Here is a 15,137-nt window from a genome sequence, read left to right on the forward strand (position 1 = left end):
TTATAATTCTAATTTTAATACTTGATGTTTGTTTTTATTGTATATATTTTTTTATTGGGTTTGGAACTCTCCTATTTTGAACAAAAGGGGGGGTGCTGTGGGAACTTCTTCAGCCAATAACCTTTAAGATACCAGCCCACTTGGGCATGGTCTCTTGTACTATAAATGCAGACATAAAGTTTGCATCATTCCCTTATGGTTGCTTCACTCAGTTCCTGTTCTCTGTTGGTGAAGGGGATTGTTGATCTGTGAGTCTACCCAACAATGAAGGAACCTTTATTATACTCATTTCTGAGCTAGTATGGTACTACTTTATTGAAATCATCTATATGTATCCAAAATTAACAAATGAAGATTAAGATAAGGTGTTAAAATAACTTTAATAATTAAAATTTAAAAACCTACTCAAGTTGAGTGATTAAATTAAAGCAATTCAAATATCCAGCAACATCCAAATAATTCCTAGATTTTTTAGGGTCAGAAGCAAGTTAAAGAAGCATAGATAGACTGTAATGTTATCAATAATGTTTCTAAAGTCATGCATGCTTGTAGTATAAACATGATCACGGTAATCATAGGACTAATTGTTACCTAGGAGACAAATGACTTGACTATTATCCTTGTTATCATTAGCAAATAGAGGCACATTATTTTAGAGAATTTATAAGTCCTGGCTTGAATCCTCTGGCTTTAGATTATTTACTCAGAGACATCCTGTTATATAAAAGAGAAAAAGATAAGCCATAGCCCACTCAAAATAATTTACTGACAGAAAATCATGTTTATGTTTCTATATTAACAAGCAGGTGAAATGTCAACCTTTTAAACTATCTTTCTGCTTTAAGGGAAAGAAATGGATGCAGCAAAACACATGTGGATATGCAGCACTGTCAGTTGTTTATTAGGAAACATCTGATGAAGCCAAACACAGCTGCACAGATTCTCCCAGTTATAAATGACTCTCCTCAAAAACAGCAAATAGCTCCTCACACTAAGAGCCTACTGATGATAACATCATCCCTTGAGGAAACAGTGTTGTTCATGCGTAGCATTTTTAAATGAAAAGGCACTATAAAGTTCATGTACAAGCTAAAATGCAGGGATGAAAATACTGTTACCAAAATATTTTAATATCTAGAATGTGTCTTAACTGTTAATGCAAAGAGGAAACTTATATTGGGGTAAATAAGAAATGAGTTGAATGAGATTTGATCAGATTGATAGAAGGATGCAGAAAAATTTATAAGGCATTACAACTGCAAAAAAAGTGAGTGTTCTCATTCTATTTAAAATAGCCTATCCTGGAACTAGCTCTTGTAGACCAGGCTGGTCTCGAACTCACAGAGATCCGCCTGCCTCTGCCTCCCGAGTGCTGGGATTACAGGCGTGCGCCACCACCGCCCGGCCTTATAGGTAATGTTTTCTACAGGATAAAATCATAAAATCCTAATTTGGTCCCTGAGCCATAGAGATCTTCTGGTGGTTCTCCTGATTCCTGCTTAGAGCTTTGCCTCAGAAGTGACCTAGCTGGAGTGTAATCCAACTACTTGTCATTCTTAACACACGATCCGTTCTGCTTCCTTCAACATTGTCTCTCCCAAGATTCTGTCCCTTTGTCTTCATCATAGTCTGCTTCTTCCTCAACACCTTACTCATCTATCTCATTCTTCAGAAAATCCTCTGTAGCTTCCTATGACATTCTGCAGAACCTTTTCTGAACTCCTCACTGAGTTATAACTACTTGATTTATCCATCTTTCCCATCTGATTTGGACGGTAAGAACCTGGGCTATTTCTGTTTTTATCTTTGTACCGCTTCAGCTAGTAAGACACCTATTGATTAACAATTGCATACAGAAGTAATAAATACATGGAAGTATTTCATAAAGGATGTGTCTTTAAATCCTCATTGAAGAATGATGGTAAAATGTCAGTACCACTAGGGGGCATAGAATTATAACACAACTTTCCACTAGCTCACGGGAGATTTTTCACTTCTGTATCAACTGACTCTTTCTGACTGTATGAATCTTGAAATATTGTAATGATTCCATTCAAGTTACTTCCTCGAAGAAGCGTGAAAATGGTATCTAAGCTAACACTGGCAAGTAACTTGCTAGAATAGGCTAATAAAATAAACAGGGTTTCATGAATGAAATCGAAATGTTAGGAAATAGATCAAAATATAAATATGATGTCAGAACTTTAATACCACGAGACTTAGAACTGCTTCAAAATTCTCAATAAAAATTAAGATCTCAGTAAAAATATCTACACAAGGAGACTCTATTTCCACAGGAAGACTGAAGCTATTTCTTGTTTTTAAATATAACCTGAATTTTGGTTTTAAAACACATACTGTGGGGTTACTGTTAAAACCAAATGAAATAATGATTTAAACCAGTGTTAGCAATACTGAACCACATAATAAACACTTAAAATTATTTTGCTATGGCAGTGTTGATCAGGACAATATTTGGGAAATTCTTAGAAAAAAAAGGTAGCTTTTTGAATGACACCAGTGAGACCTTTGAAGCCCTACACTTTAGCTACCTTATAAAACCCCCTCTTAGCAGCTATGTATGTGCTGTTGAAGCAAAACCATAGTGCTCGCCTCAAGAGAATGAGGCATAGCGGATTCTGGAGCCAAATAAGAGACGCCACGGCCTGAGGACACGGACTTAGATGACTTCAAATATCATGAACCAATGTAGTAACAGCTTCATGCTTTTTTTTGTTTTGTTTTGTTTTGTAGGAATGGGACAGAAAAAAAAAAGGTATAAACTAAGGCATTTAAAGTCTACATCAGTTGAAATATCAGTTATTTCAGGAATATCAGCAAAGCAAGGACACTTCTGCTACAAGCCTCTGGTGTCATCTTAACCTCTGGGATGGTGGAAGCTAAAAAGATTTTACCTGAAAGTCAAAAGGAATTTATGTCAAACACAGAGTTATCAATAAATTACAATCGAAGGCATGAAAGACAGCCCAAAAGACCTACAGCATTCTAGTTCTCTATTACTAGAGAAGTTCCAGTCATCCTACCAGCCTGCAGAATGTTCAGAGCGGGTGTGGTCCCTTTCCCAGAACTACCTTCACACCTCCTACATTCTTCCTGTACCCTCGGGCCAGGCTGTTTTCGGGTAGTCATTTCTCTTTGCCAATGCAATGCAGGCCTCAGAGGCCGATTATACAAAACCTCCAGCAGTCTGTCCAGCCTCACGTGGTCGCTGACATTGTGCTGGGTTTTCTGGAATCAGCTTGTTAGAGAAACATCTTAAGAAGTTTCTGTCATATCTCTTAGAAGCAGTCATTCTGCTTTAACAAAAGGTGATACTTTGGTACACCATCCTGGCGTTTTTAATACATGAAAACAAGTTTACTGAGTCAGTGGTTATAATGGTAAATACCTAAAAAAATGCAGTAGAGTTGCTATGCTTATTGGATTGATTATGTATTGCCACAGAGGAAATAGAAGCTAAAAAGAAGGGTGATCTAGTTTAAAGGGCTCTCTGTTCAAAAAGTAGGGGGTTTGGTGCTGCCTCCAGGCCTATTATTGTGATTGTGAGTTGTGCAAGTCACTGAGCAACCATGGGGTTCTATTATATTCTGTTAGTAAATTTTCTTATTGTTCTAAGGTTTTCAACTTCCTTTATCATTGCTACACTCATTAGCCAGGACTCTCACACCAGTACATCTGTATCCCTGGAGAGTGCCTTTGACACCATACAAGCTGATCAGCACTATGTATGTGACTTTGATTGTGAGTCTGTGCTGTGTTCAGAGGATGAAGACAAAGGGTAAGAAGGGTTACCATGAAGAAAAAGAAAAGGAGGAGTATAATGAAGTCTCTCTGGCTTTTGACTGAAATTCATAGCTATTTAATTTGTTTTTTTTTCCCCCAAGTGCTAAAACACTTAAGTGCATCTCTTGCGTACGTGGGTCATTTCTAATGATATTCCAGAGTACTGCTCAGAAAGAAAATAGAACAGAACAGAAAGCACATTGGTATGAAATATTTTCTAGTTACTATATTCAACTGAAAGCATCTCTATACAGACTTTAGAGGGTTTACTTTCCAAGGTCACAGGAATAGTTGAAAACAAAACCTTTTTTTCCTTCTTTTCTTTTTTCTGTTTTTTTTTGTTTGTTTGTTTGTTTTGTTTTTCAAGATAGGGGTTCTTTGTGTAGCTCTGACTGACCTGGAACTCACTCTGTAGATCAGGCTGGCCTCTAACTCACAGAGATCCACCCGCCTCTGTCTCCTTAGTGTTGAGATTAAAGGCAGGTACCACCACCACCCAGTTAAAGTGAAACCATATGAAAGGATGAGGGACTGCCAGTCAACCCACACATTCTACACTAGCAATTAAAACTGGTTTTTAAACAAGGGATTCTCTGCACAGGTCTGCTGGCTCTTATGTATAATCCCAGCAATTAGGACACAGGCAAGGGGATAATGACCAGTTAGAGGTCAACCTAGGCTAAATATGTAGCCTTAGGATAACCTGGGCTACAGAGCGAGATCCTATTGTACAAACCAAAATAAATAAATAAATGCATGAATGAATAAATAAAAGGGTTTGTCAAGTACCCTTACCATTACCTCTTTGTAATATTTTAATATAATTATTGTTCATGAAACATATGTTACATTATTTTATACACGCCTCACTATGACTACTCTCTATACTGCTACTTCAGAAAAAGAAAGAAAAGGTAATTTCCTAGCAACACGTTATTCATAGGACTAGGGACAACAATAACAACAAAGTTTAATTACGAATAGTTTATTTTCCTCCAAGTTGACTTTTAGCCATCGAGGGAAGTTACTGGATAGCAAAGAAAGCATGGCAGAGACCAACGCCCAGCAAGAGGTCTTAACAGACCACTTGATCTTGCTTTCATGGAAATGGATGAGCAGAATGATTAGTTGGGGTTTGCACCTAGAGCAGCCTTTTCCAGAGGTAGTAGGCAGTGCTGTACATACAGCCCTGCCCTGTGATGTTTGGTCCATTTGCTTGGATCTGAAGAATGGGTCCTGTAACTGGGAGCCAGGATGCTGGGTTCCAAGTGCCTCATCCAGGAACTCCTGCTGGATACACCATCAGGCTCCCTTCTCTGGGTTTGTAACTAAATGGATCACACTCAGAAGAGATAGTTGAAAATGTCTTCAACAGCTATAACCCTTACTAATCAAAGCTGTCTCTCCCACCCTCCCATCCCAGTTTAATGGCGTTTTCGGAATAGACATCATAGCTTCCCTGGTTCATTCCTGCATCCAAGAAAAGCATCATTTAGAAGTTAGGCAGCTGACTTCCTGGAGCCTTCTGGAGGAGAAACATGCTCTAGTGTCCTGCCTTTCGGAGATTTCCTGCCTGTATGTGGGGCCCAGCTTCTGAGTGAAGCGAAGGTGATCTAACCACAGAAGTAGAAGCTTACAGCAAAGAAAACAGCTTCGTTAAGGGGAAGTGGCCTTTTCATTTTTCCTATTTTCAGAAAAAAAAAACTAAGATTTTTTCACGTTCGAGGCGTGCACACGAGTCATTTTAAGTCTCTACATCTTTCACCCTGAAAGTCCCTGCACAGAAACTCCGTGGGGAGTCTAAATATAGTTGCACCGAACTCTCCCCGCCTTCAGCCAGGGTCTCCGTGCAGCTCTAGGATTGCAGAGCTTATTCCAGGATGCTCTCCGCATTTGCCTTGAATAGCAGGGCGCGGAGCAATCTCTCTAGCACCTCCACGGTGTGTGGGTGTGAAGTGTATTAGGGGAAAGTAGGAGTGACTCTGGGTGTTGGTGCTCGGCTCACAGTCACGTGGTATGGCTGCCAGCTGCACAGAGCTCAGAGTTAGTAGTGCCTACTGCCCGGAGCCTTTAAGGAAAGCAAGGTCTTGCTGACTCTAAGAGTCAGGGAGGGGTGTCTTCACAAAGCAACAACGACAAAAGTAAAAGTAAAACTTTCAGCTGACACTTTGGTTGCAATGAGCAGCTGTCCGTAGGCGTGGGTGTATGCACTGTGTGTGTGTGGGGAGGGGGTGTTGGTAGAGTATTATCTGCTAAGGCTGAAACAACCCGAGATAAGATTGTTTTTTGCCTTAGGATTGCTTAATATTAAAGGAAGTGAAAAGGGCACACGGAATAACCACCTTGCTACTGTCTACCACAGCTTTCTACTGAAAGCATAGCTCAGTTGAGCTTGGTGGTTTTTTTTTTTTTTTTTTTTTTTTCCATGTTTGGGAGGAAGGCTGCTCTTTTGGAAGTAGTTCCCAAGCCTGGCGTGCTCTCAGTTTCCCCAACCCAGGCTGAATCTGTTGTTTACTCGCTAACAATGTTTTTGAAAGCCAGCGTTTCCAGCCAGCAGTACCTTGGCTTCACTCTCAGCCAAGAGCGCGGGCTTTGGGGCGCCCATCTGCCAGAGATGGTGTGAGACCCAGTCAGTGGTTCCCCTTAACAAGTCTCTAACCTTGGGTAAGAGGCAGGTCCTGGGCTCCCCACCCTCTAGGATTCCTCTCCCACTCATTGGGGACGCCACCGCTGCTGCGGAGACTTAAGCAGTTTTGTGACTTTCTCCCACTTAAATGGAAATTTCTTGATTTTCCCAGGCTTCTCTGTCAGGAGCCGCATGGCAGCTCCCTCACCGCAAAGGAACCGCTCTGGAGTTTTACGCCCTCCCCACACCCCATCCCTGGGGATGGGAAGGATGTTCCGTGACTCTCGGGTATGCTGTCTAAGGCTAGGATGGAAAGTCACAGCCTGCAGGCTGGATTGAGTCGAGGGAAGCTGCCGGGTCCCTGCCTGTCAGTCTCCGGGTGTGTCCATTGAATTGCGGAGGACTGGTCCCCAGCGCGGGAACCCAAGCGCAACTACCCGAAGCGTCGCCCTGCTGGCTCGCTCAAAGGCTAGCCAGCACCTGGAGGGCAGGACTTAGTTGCTTCTGCCCACACCCATTGCGGGAGGATGGCAGGACCAACCGTGGCATAGCGGCGGGAGAAAACCAGAGAACTGCTGGTCCAGTTTGTTCACGAGGCACAGGGCGGACTTCACTCTCCGGACAGCTCCAAGCCTCAGGAAGAACCCACCCAAACTCCAGCCCGGGAGACGGAATTAGGATCAGGCTGGTGTTCTGCCGGGGGGAGCAGGATACGGACTAAGCCGACACCGGCTGGGTGTACACGCGTGGGAGCGTGCTTTGGGGGCACCCCGCAAGCCCCCGGACCGGCCCGCGGACCCTCGGGGAGGAGGGAGTGGCAGCCGGGGAACTAAAGGAGATCAAGGGACACCTCTCAAAGTGACGCCCCCAACAGGTCCGGATTTGGAATTGGCAGGGGGGCAGAAATCCGGACCTCCCGGGGCCTGCTCCGCACACCCCACCGCCCCCGCCCGAAGCCCGGGCACTGAGCTCGTCTGCCCCCAGGGGCGCCCCGTCGGTTGCGGGCTTCCTCCAGCCGACCTGCCCGTGCACATGAGGCCCCTGCCCCCGCCGCAGGCGCCGGCGCCCCCCTTACGGTGCCGGTGGTGATGCCATGCCCCGCCACCACGCGGGAGGAGAGGAGGGCGGTGCCGCCGGGCTCTGGGTGAGGAGCGGCGCGGCAGCGGCGGCGGCGGGTGGGGGGCGCCCGGGCAGCGGCATGAAGGATGTGGAGTCCGGCCGTGGCAGGGTGCTGCTGAACTCGGCGGCCGCCAGGGGCGACGGCCTGCTGCTGCTCGGCACCCGCGCGGCGGCGCTCGGAGGAGGTGGCGGCGGCCTGAGAGAGAGCCGCCGGGGCAAGCAGGGGGCCCGGATGAGCCTGCTGGGGAAGCCGCTCTCTTACACCAGCAGCCAGAGCTGTCGGCGCAACGTCAAGTACCGGCGGGTGCAGAACTATCTGTACAACGTGCTGGAGAGACCCCGAGGCTGGGCGTTCGTCTACCACGCGTTCGTGTGAGTACCCGCCCCCCCCCGTGCGCCCCCCAACCAAACCCACTGTGGGGGAGCCCCCTGCGCCTGAACCCCTGGGGTGCACTTGGAACCCGCGCCCTGGCTGGAGGCGCGGAAACGCGCGCGCGGGCGCGCACACACACATACACACACGTGGTGGTTTTTATTTCTTTGCACGTGTTCGCGATAGAGCCCTCTGGAGCCCTCCATCTCTCTTGTCCCACCTCTCGCACTTGTTCAGCTTGAACCATGTTGCCCTATAGCACCCAAAAAAACTGCCGGTCAGTTCCAGGTACCTGTGTGATTTGAGGCAGAAGCAGGATTTAGACGACTCAGATAATCGGGAGTGATTAGGTCTTGACATACGTGAACTTAACTGAGTGGGGCGCCCAGGAGCTGGGCAACGCTCTGGGAGGATGGGCACCAACCTGAGGCTGGAGAGTGTATAGGACAGGGGAGGAGGTGAGGGATGGAGTGGAGAGGAGAAGGTGAAGGGTGGGTCCACAGTCAGCCCTGGAGGTCCAGCACAGGAAGCTGCTACATGGTGGAGAGAGAGAGACCAGGTTTTAAGCGCGCCCGCCCGGAAACACGCCTGGCCACCATCACAGCTGTCACCAACGGAAAATCTGTCAGTGCATGTCGTCTTTGCAACAGAAAGGTGGCCTGAGTCTAGGAGTGCTAGCGGGCCATGCAAGCTCTGCTCCACTCAGCTGCAGCAGCAAGTGGAGAACCGTGGGTTCGGGAACATGGCCCACAGTGTCCCGGCAGAGACTCAAGGGGTCAGTTCTGACCTGGATCAAGCACTGGGTTCAGTTGGCATTTATGGCACTGAGACAAAGTGGTGTGTGTGTGTGTGTGTGTGTGTGTGTGTGTGTGTGTGTGTGTGTGTAGTATGTGTGTGTGTGTAGGTGTGTGTGTGTGCCCGCGCGCGTGCATGTGTTAAGTAAGCTTTGCCATCTAGCAGAGAATGCTTAATGAGAAAATGATTGGAAGCAAATGTTTATTTTTCCCTTAGGCGTTAAAAACCTTTCAGTGGCTTTAAAGTTTACTACTGTTTTTCCCACAACGTCCATTCATTCGATCTCCTGTTAGAGTTAGGTTTATCTGGACGATTTACAGTTGTCTTTATGCCGTTACACCCTGTCTAATTCACTGTTTTTAAAGAACGCTCGTCTTTTTACACCCTCCGCGTCCCTCCCTTCCTTATGTTAAAGAGAAATACATTAGCCTTAGGAGACCGTCAGAGAAAGTTGCAGGCACATGCTGACTGATTCCTTGTTTCTTAGTAAAATATGTTTGGGGCACACAAAAAAATTCGTTCAGAAATGAAGCTTGCCATCCTATACTTATTCCTCCCCTGGAATGAAGAATTGGCACCAACCCAGGAAACTTAAAAAATAATACTAACCGGAGAGAAGGGACTGGTTTTGTAAATAGGCAAACCTGAAATATGACCAGGTAGAACTCAGGAAATTGGTCGTGTCTGCACGCTGGGGCCCTGGTGTCTGGAAATTTTTACGGTTCCAGATTGATGTGAACGTGTAAGGTTAGGTGGACTATTCCCGTCAGCTTTCTATGTTTGCAAGGCATCCACGGGGAATGTTGTTTTGTATCGTCATTGCACCCAAACGTATAAGTCCTATCTGTTGCGGATGGAAGAGTCGCACGGACTCAAGATGTAATTAATGAAAAGGAAACACCACTGACACTTGTTAAGCACATCTCCTTGGGTTGATATGCAATTAATCTAGTACTTAATGAGCCTAATAAATTATTTTGACCTGTCTGAATATACTGAAAAATTTAGCAGCCATGATGCTTAATTTGCAGGAAATGTCTACAGTATGGATGATGATATTTTTAGAACATGCTCAAAATAGTCATGACTTTGAGTTTTACATATGATGTAATACATTGCATTTTATCTGGGTAAACTGCGTGTTATGGATTCAGAGACACAACCACCATAGTAGAACATGTTGATGTCTCCTAAGCATTGTTTATAAACACGAATGAACATTTCTCGAGATACAATATTTTCTTTTTGTATCTGGTTGTTAAGTCAGTTATTCTGGGCTTCTGGGACTTTTTACACTTCAACAAATGGCTGTTTTCAAAGGTTCTAGTTTTAAGCTTTTGCCTGTTAGCCAGCTTTGGTCAGTGAATTAGGAGCCAGCACAGTTTTGCTAATATAAGGTTCTCCATAATGCTTCCAAAAGCCTTGCGGCTGTAGGGTTGGAGCATTTCAGCTACATAGTGATGCGAGATCTGCCCTAGCATGCAATCAGAGTGGACAGAGTCAGCTCCTGGGAAGATGGCACACAACCACTGCAGAGCCCGGGCAAAGAGGGGTAATCACTACTTATGACTTTAAATGAGGTTTTGAATAGCAGGAATTTACACATTAAATTAATAAAGCAAGGTTACTTTGAGCTGTAAGCCTAATAAGACCTTTACAGGAAACTGTAAGAAAATAATTTCTAGGGAGGTGTAACTAACTAATGCCCTGCCTGCCTGGGAATCCTCAAATCTTACTTTAATAACGGTTTTTGTAGCGTATTAAGGTCCGTGCCAAGAACAAGTACACTGTGATTAATGAGGCGCTTCAGGGATGAATTTACTTGGTTAGCCCAGGGTTTCCACTGCCAAGAAATGAGAGAACTGTGTTTAATATTATACTTCAGGTAAAGAGAAATTTCTGTTAAAATATGTGAAAATAATTATTATAATGATATTTTAATGGTCTGAATGTGATCTTACGAGTATATATCCCAGATTACTGGTAAGGATGCTGGCAAGAACAGAGGTGACCTGCTTCAAGTGACTTCTTCCTCTGAATTTGCGGGCCTTAGGTGATCCAGGCACTTCCTGCTCTTTAGGAGTCCCCTGGCAGCAGTGTGCTCTGTCTTCAGATGTGACACAATTAACTAGATGAGCTCTTAAAATAGGAGATGATTTCTTTGGGTTGTTTGTTTCTTTTAAATTGCCCTTATTTGGGGGAAATTTACAAGAATTATGGTGGTTGCAGGAGTTCGTAATAGGGTCCCTAAGGTAAATTTGTTTCACTATGGCAAACGTGGTCAGTCCTGAGGACTCTCACAGGAAGCGCTGTGAGATGCATCCCATGCCGACATATCCATCTAGCATCACATTGCACAGTGTCTTAGCCTGATTTAGTACTATGGATGAGAATTCATAAATACTTTAAACTAGAATATTCCACCAAAGCTAGAGACCCTGGAGTCATCCTTCCCCTCTCCTGCCCCCGAATGACCATTAAATTTTGCTCATTTGATTAGAAATATTTTTCCAGATATATCTCTTTCTGTCGTTTGCTGCTTTCTCTGCCCTTCCAGTTTCTCCCAAACTATCCTCTACTGGCTGGCCATCTTCCTTCTATTTCCAACCTTGTAGCTGCCACCCTGACACAAGTATTATTAATAAAAACTAAATATGATTATATCATTCATAGACTTCCCCATTTATGCATATTTGAACATCTGAGGAATGCGATGATTTCCAAGTTAATGAGTCGAAGCCCTCTGATTTCAAGGAGGAAAGGCATTTGGGTGAGTGTAAGCCTTTCAACAAGTGTGAAATGATGCTATCAGTACGATGACAGAAGAGATAAGTCATAAAGCTTCATGCAAAAGAGCAGACAGTAAGGCTGAGATCAGAAAAGCGAGCAGTCTTTAAAGGGGAAACTAGACAGGGGCTGAGTTTGGACAATTAAGTAAGCTATTTCAGGTGGACAGCACAGAGCAAATGAGCGATCTTGATAGAGACAGTAGCTTTAGTGAAAATGTAGGTTTGTGGATGTCTTGTAACTGTCAGGATTTTAAGGGAAAGGGAACTGTGGTTGGTATGTAAAATGAATAAACAAAAAAGTCTTGCAGGATGAAGCCTTTTTCAAAAAAAAAGGATAAGGGGGGGGGCATGTACCTAATTTTGAGTAGTCTGTGATGACGGTCGTGGAACCTTGTCTTTATCCTATAGACTAAAGTGGTTAATGAATGGTGGAAATCAAGAGGATACATCTTAGTTTGGAAAATGAGTCAGGAGAGGGAATTTAAAATGGAGTTAGGATGACCTGTAATTTTCAGGAGGTAACAATTTTAGAAAATTTCCATTCTTTCCTACTATATATATTTTTTCTTATCAAATTCACCCTGAAAATGTCTGTTGGTTCTCTGTGTGCTGGGCTGCTGAAAAAGGGAGAGATGATTGTATAAGGAACTAAGGGAGTAACTGTGGGGATAAAAAGAGATTCACCCAGCAATGTTCCTTTTTCTTCTAAAATTCATTCTTTGAGACTTTTGTACAATATATTTTTTATTATACCTACTCCCTATTTCCCCCTCCAGCTCCTCTCATATCTCCTACCACTTTCCCATCTTAACTTCATATCTTGTTCTTTCATAACCCATGAGGTCCAGTTCATGTTGCCCGTTTGCCACAGGTGTAGAGCTATCCACTGGCACATGCACAATCTAAGGAGAGGCAAGACCCCTAAACAAAATGTTTCCTCACCTACCGGCCATCAGCTGACTATAACTCTTCAGTTGGGGTGGGGCCTTGAGAACTCATCGTGATCCATGCTGGAACATTATCTGGTTTGATCTTGTACAGGCAACCACCGCTGATGTGAGTTTGTCATGCGTCTGGAAGGTGCTATGTCACGGTGTAATAGGTTCTCCTAACCCCTGGCCCTTAAAATTTCTGTGTGCCCTCTTACTTGATGGTCCATACCTTTGATGGGTAAGGGGAGAGGTGTGATACACATGTTCCATTTAGGGCTGAGTGCTCCAGTCATTTGTTTTAAAAAAAAATATTAGAGATACGGAATTGATTGCATGTTTTCACTCATCTGAGGGGCAAATGGAGATGATTCCAGCCTGTGATTTGGGAAATAGAAGTATTCAGTAATTTATATGACAAACCGTGAAGACTCAACTTCACAGGAATATAAAGAGTTCAAATTTGTTCAAGTAAAATGTCAGATGTGCTTAGTTATTTGGGCGACAATTGGAAGGCCTGGGAACAGGAATCCAGCTTAAGTCTTGTCTCATGGGCTTTAGGTCAGCAACCCCTAGTATTTCAAGCGCATACAAGTCACACAGGAAAATGCTTTGAGGGAATCAATTCATTGAAAAAAAATCTTGAGGTTAATAGAAATGTCTTGATCCTATACCTAGATTATAAAATCTTTATCAGCTTGTGACAATTAGAACAATGAATCAAAGATCAGCGAAAAGCGCAAAGGGTGGATGAGTAAGAATCTGAAGATAGACCCAGAACACTGATGGAATAATCCAGAGGTTCAGAAACTGATGAAACTTTACTGGGTTTCTTCTGAATGAAGCACCTGAAAAACAAGGCCTTTGTTGCCAAAGCAAATGTGAAATGTCTCAGGTCAAAGTGTATTTTAGTATATCCAAGTATGATTAGGAATTATGTAAATTAGACTCCAGGTTCCTTGGGACAGTTCACGAGAACCTCATGTCACCTTTGTGACTTAATTATAGCCCTCCCCAAGTCCCTATCCTTCTGATTACTAGCCTTGCTGGCCCACTCTGTCCCGTATCCCATGACTTTTCTATTGTTCATGCTATGCTGTCTATTTTTCCCACGTAGTGCACCCTGTCTTTTCAACACATACTTTCAATTTTCATTGTCTCTTCAAATTGCAATTCAAAAGTCGCTTCGTAGGCACATTTCCAGGCAGTTGGTATGGATGAGGTAGGTACCACTTTTCTTAGATTTCATTGCATTCTGGGAAGGCAATGAAAAATAGATCATGGCGCTTCATTTATCTTTGTGGGGGTGGTGTCTTTTTGCCCCAGACCTTTAGTATGGGAGAAAACTTCCCTTGCAGAAAGTCTACTTAATTCAGAATCTCATTTATTTAACAAGGTCTTAGGTATCTCATCAGGCCGTGTTGATTGCTAACTGGATGAGTGAAGAAGTGGTTTTCTTTGGAAATCCTCCATGCAGAAATTTCAAGTAGGCCAAAGCTGAAAGAAATACCAGGTCTTTGCAATTTTCTTGGAGATGCTAATGCCTCAGAAGATGATGGATTGACTTCTACCTTTTCTAAGTAACTGATGTGGCGCAATCATTTGACCCTTTGGGTTTCTGACTCTTCATCTATGCATGGCCATAATAGTGTCTGCCACCCAAGTAAAATGGCAGAATAGAATGATTTTAAAATACTATCACAGACGAAACAAAGTATTTGGAATACAAAGTTATCTGGTATTTTAATCATTTCCCTTCTCATCTCTGTGCTGGAAGGTAGCGATATTTCAGTAATAATTTTAATAAAGAAAGCTTGCCTGAAGGTCAGAAAGTAAAACAGCCCAACTGGTCAACCTTACAACCAGGCAGTGGTGACACACTCCTTTAATTGCAGTAGCCACACTAGTTAGCCATAGAAACCAGGCGGTAGAGGTGTATGCCTTTAATCCCAGCACTAGAGAAGAATATAAAATGGGAGGAGACAACTCTCACACACAGTCTCATTTGAGATTCCTGGAGGCAGGAGGAGGTAGAGGTAAGAGCCAGTGGCTGTTTTGTTTTTTTCTGACATTCGGGTTGAACCCCAATTTCTGTCTCTGGGTTTTTATTAATCATACTACATGGATAATTACCTCCTAATCCATGGCTATACCTTCACACCCTACTCCTCAAGTTCTATGTGCCCTACCATAGCAAAAGGAATCTTTCCAATATTTAGCACAACATTGCTCTGATTGGAGAAAAACCCTGGTCCTTGCCTCTCCCCACTCTATGTGCTTAGAACTCCAATCCCACTCCTGGGTCACTAATACCCAGAACTCTTTTTTGCACAGCTGTAGTCCATGTGTGCATCTTAGTACATTTACTGATATGCCAACTCTCCAGACCATACTAGTTCCCCTTTGGTAGATGGAATTTTACTCTACTGTTGGCTTTCTGTATCGGATGTCATTAGATCTAATTAATTGCTTATTATTTGCATAAGAATTCTGTTCCAAATTAAGTCCATATCTATAGAAACTGATGCTTACATTTTGTTTAAAAGGCATTCATTAAAAAAATACTTATTTCCCTTAGGTGCAGAGGGGTTCAATTTATTCTGCTTTATATTCAGCTAATATAGTATATACCATTGCAAATCAGTCTATTTTTTAAAAACATAAATAAATACTTTCGTACTTGAGGCCTATGAGCCAATTAA

The 15,137-nt window shown here is 43.4% G+C and overlaps 1 protein-coding gene across 4 annotated transcripts in view; it reads left to right on the forward strand.

Annotated features, from left to right (window-relative positions):
• Positions 1 to 15,137, forward strand: part of Kcnq5 (potassium voltage-gated channel subfamily Q member 5) — a 556,834-nt gene that overhangs the window by 19,957 nt on the left and 521,740 nt on the right. For 2 of the 4 annotated variants that reach the window (XM_050134657.1, XM_050134659.1), the window contains exon 1: positions 6,162 to 7,921. The exons of 1 other annotated variant lie outside the window; for it this stretch is intronic. In XM_050134657.1, coding sequence (XP_049990614.1) covers positions 7,524 to 7,921 — 398 coding nt within the window. In that variant the 5' untranslated portion in view covers positions 6,162 to 7,523. Of the gene's footprint in view, positions 1 to 6,161; positions 7,922 to 15,137 lie in introns of those variants that run through there. One more of the 4 variants, XM_050134658.1, reaches the window with a different exon arrangement.

The sequence above is a fragment of the Alexandromys fortis genome, unplaced genomic scaffold (assembly GCF_014885135.2).
Source record: "Alexandromys fortis isolate MF-2015 unplaced genomic scaffold, M_Fortis_MF-2015_v1.1 scaffold_20, whole genome shotgun sequence".
In the NCBI taxonomy this organism is placed as follows: domain Eukaryota; kingdom Metazoa; phylum Chordata; class Mammalia; order Rodentia; family Cricetidae; genus Alexandromys; species Alexandromys fortis.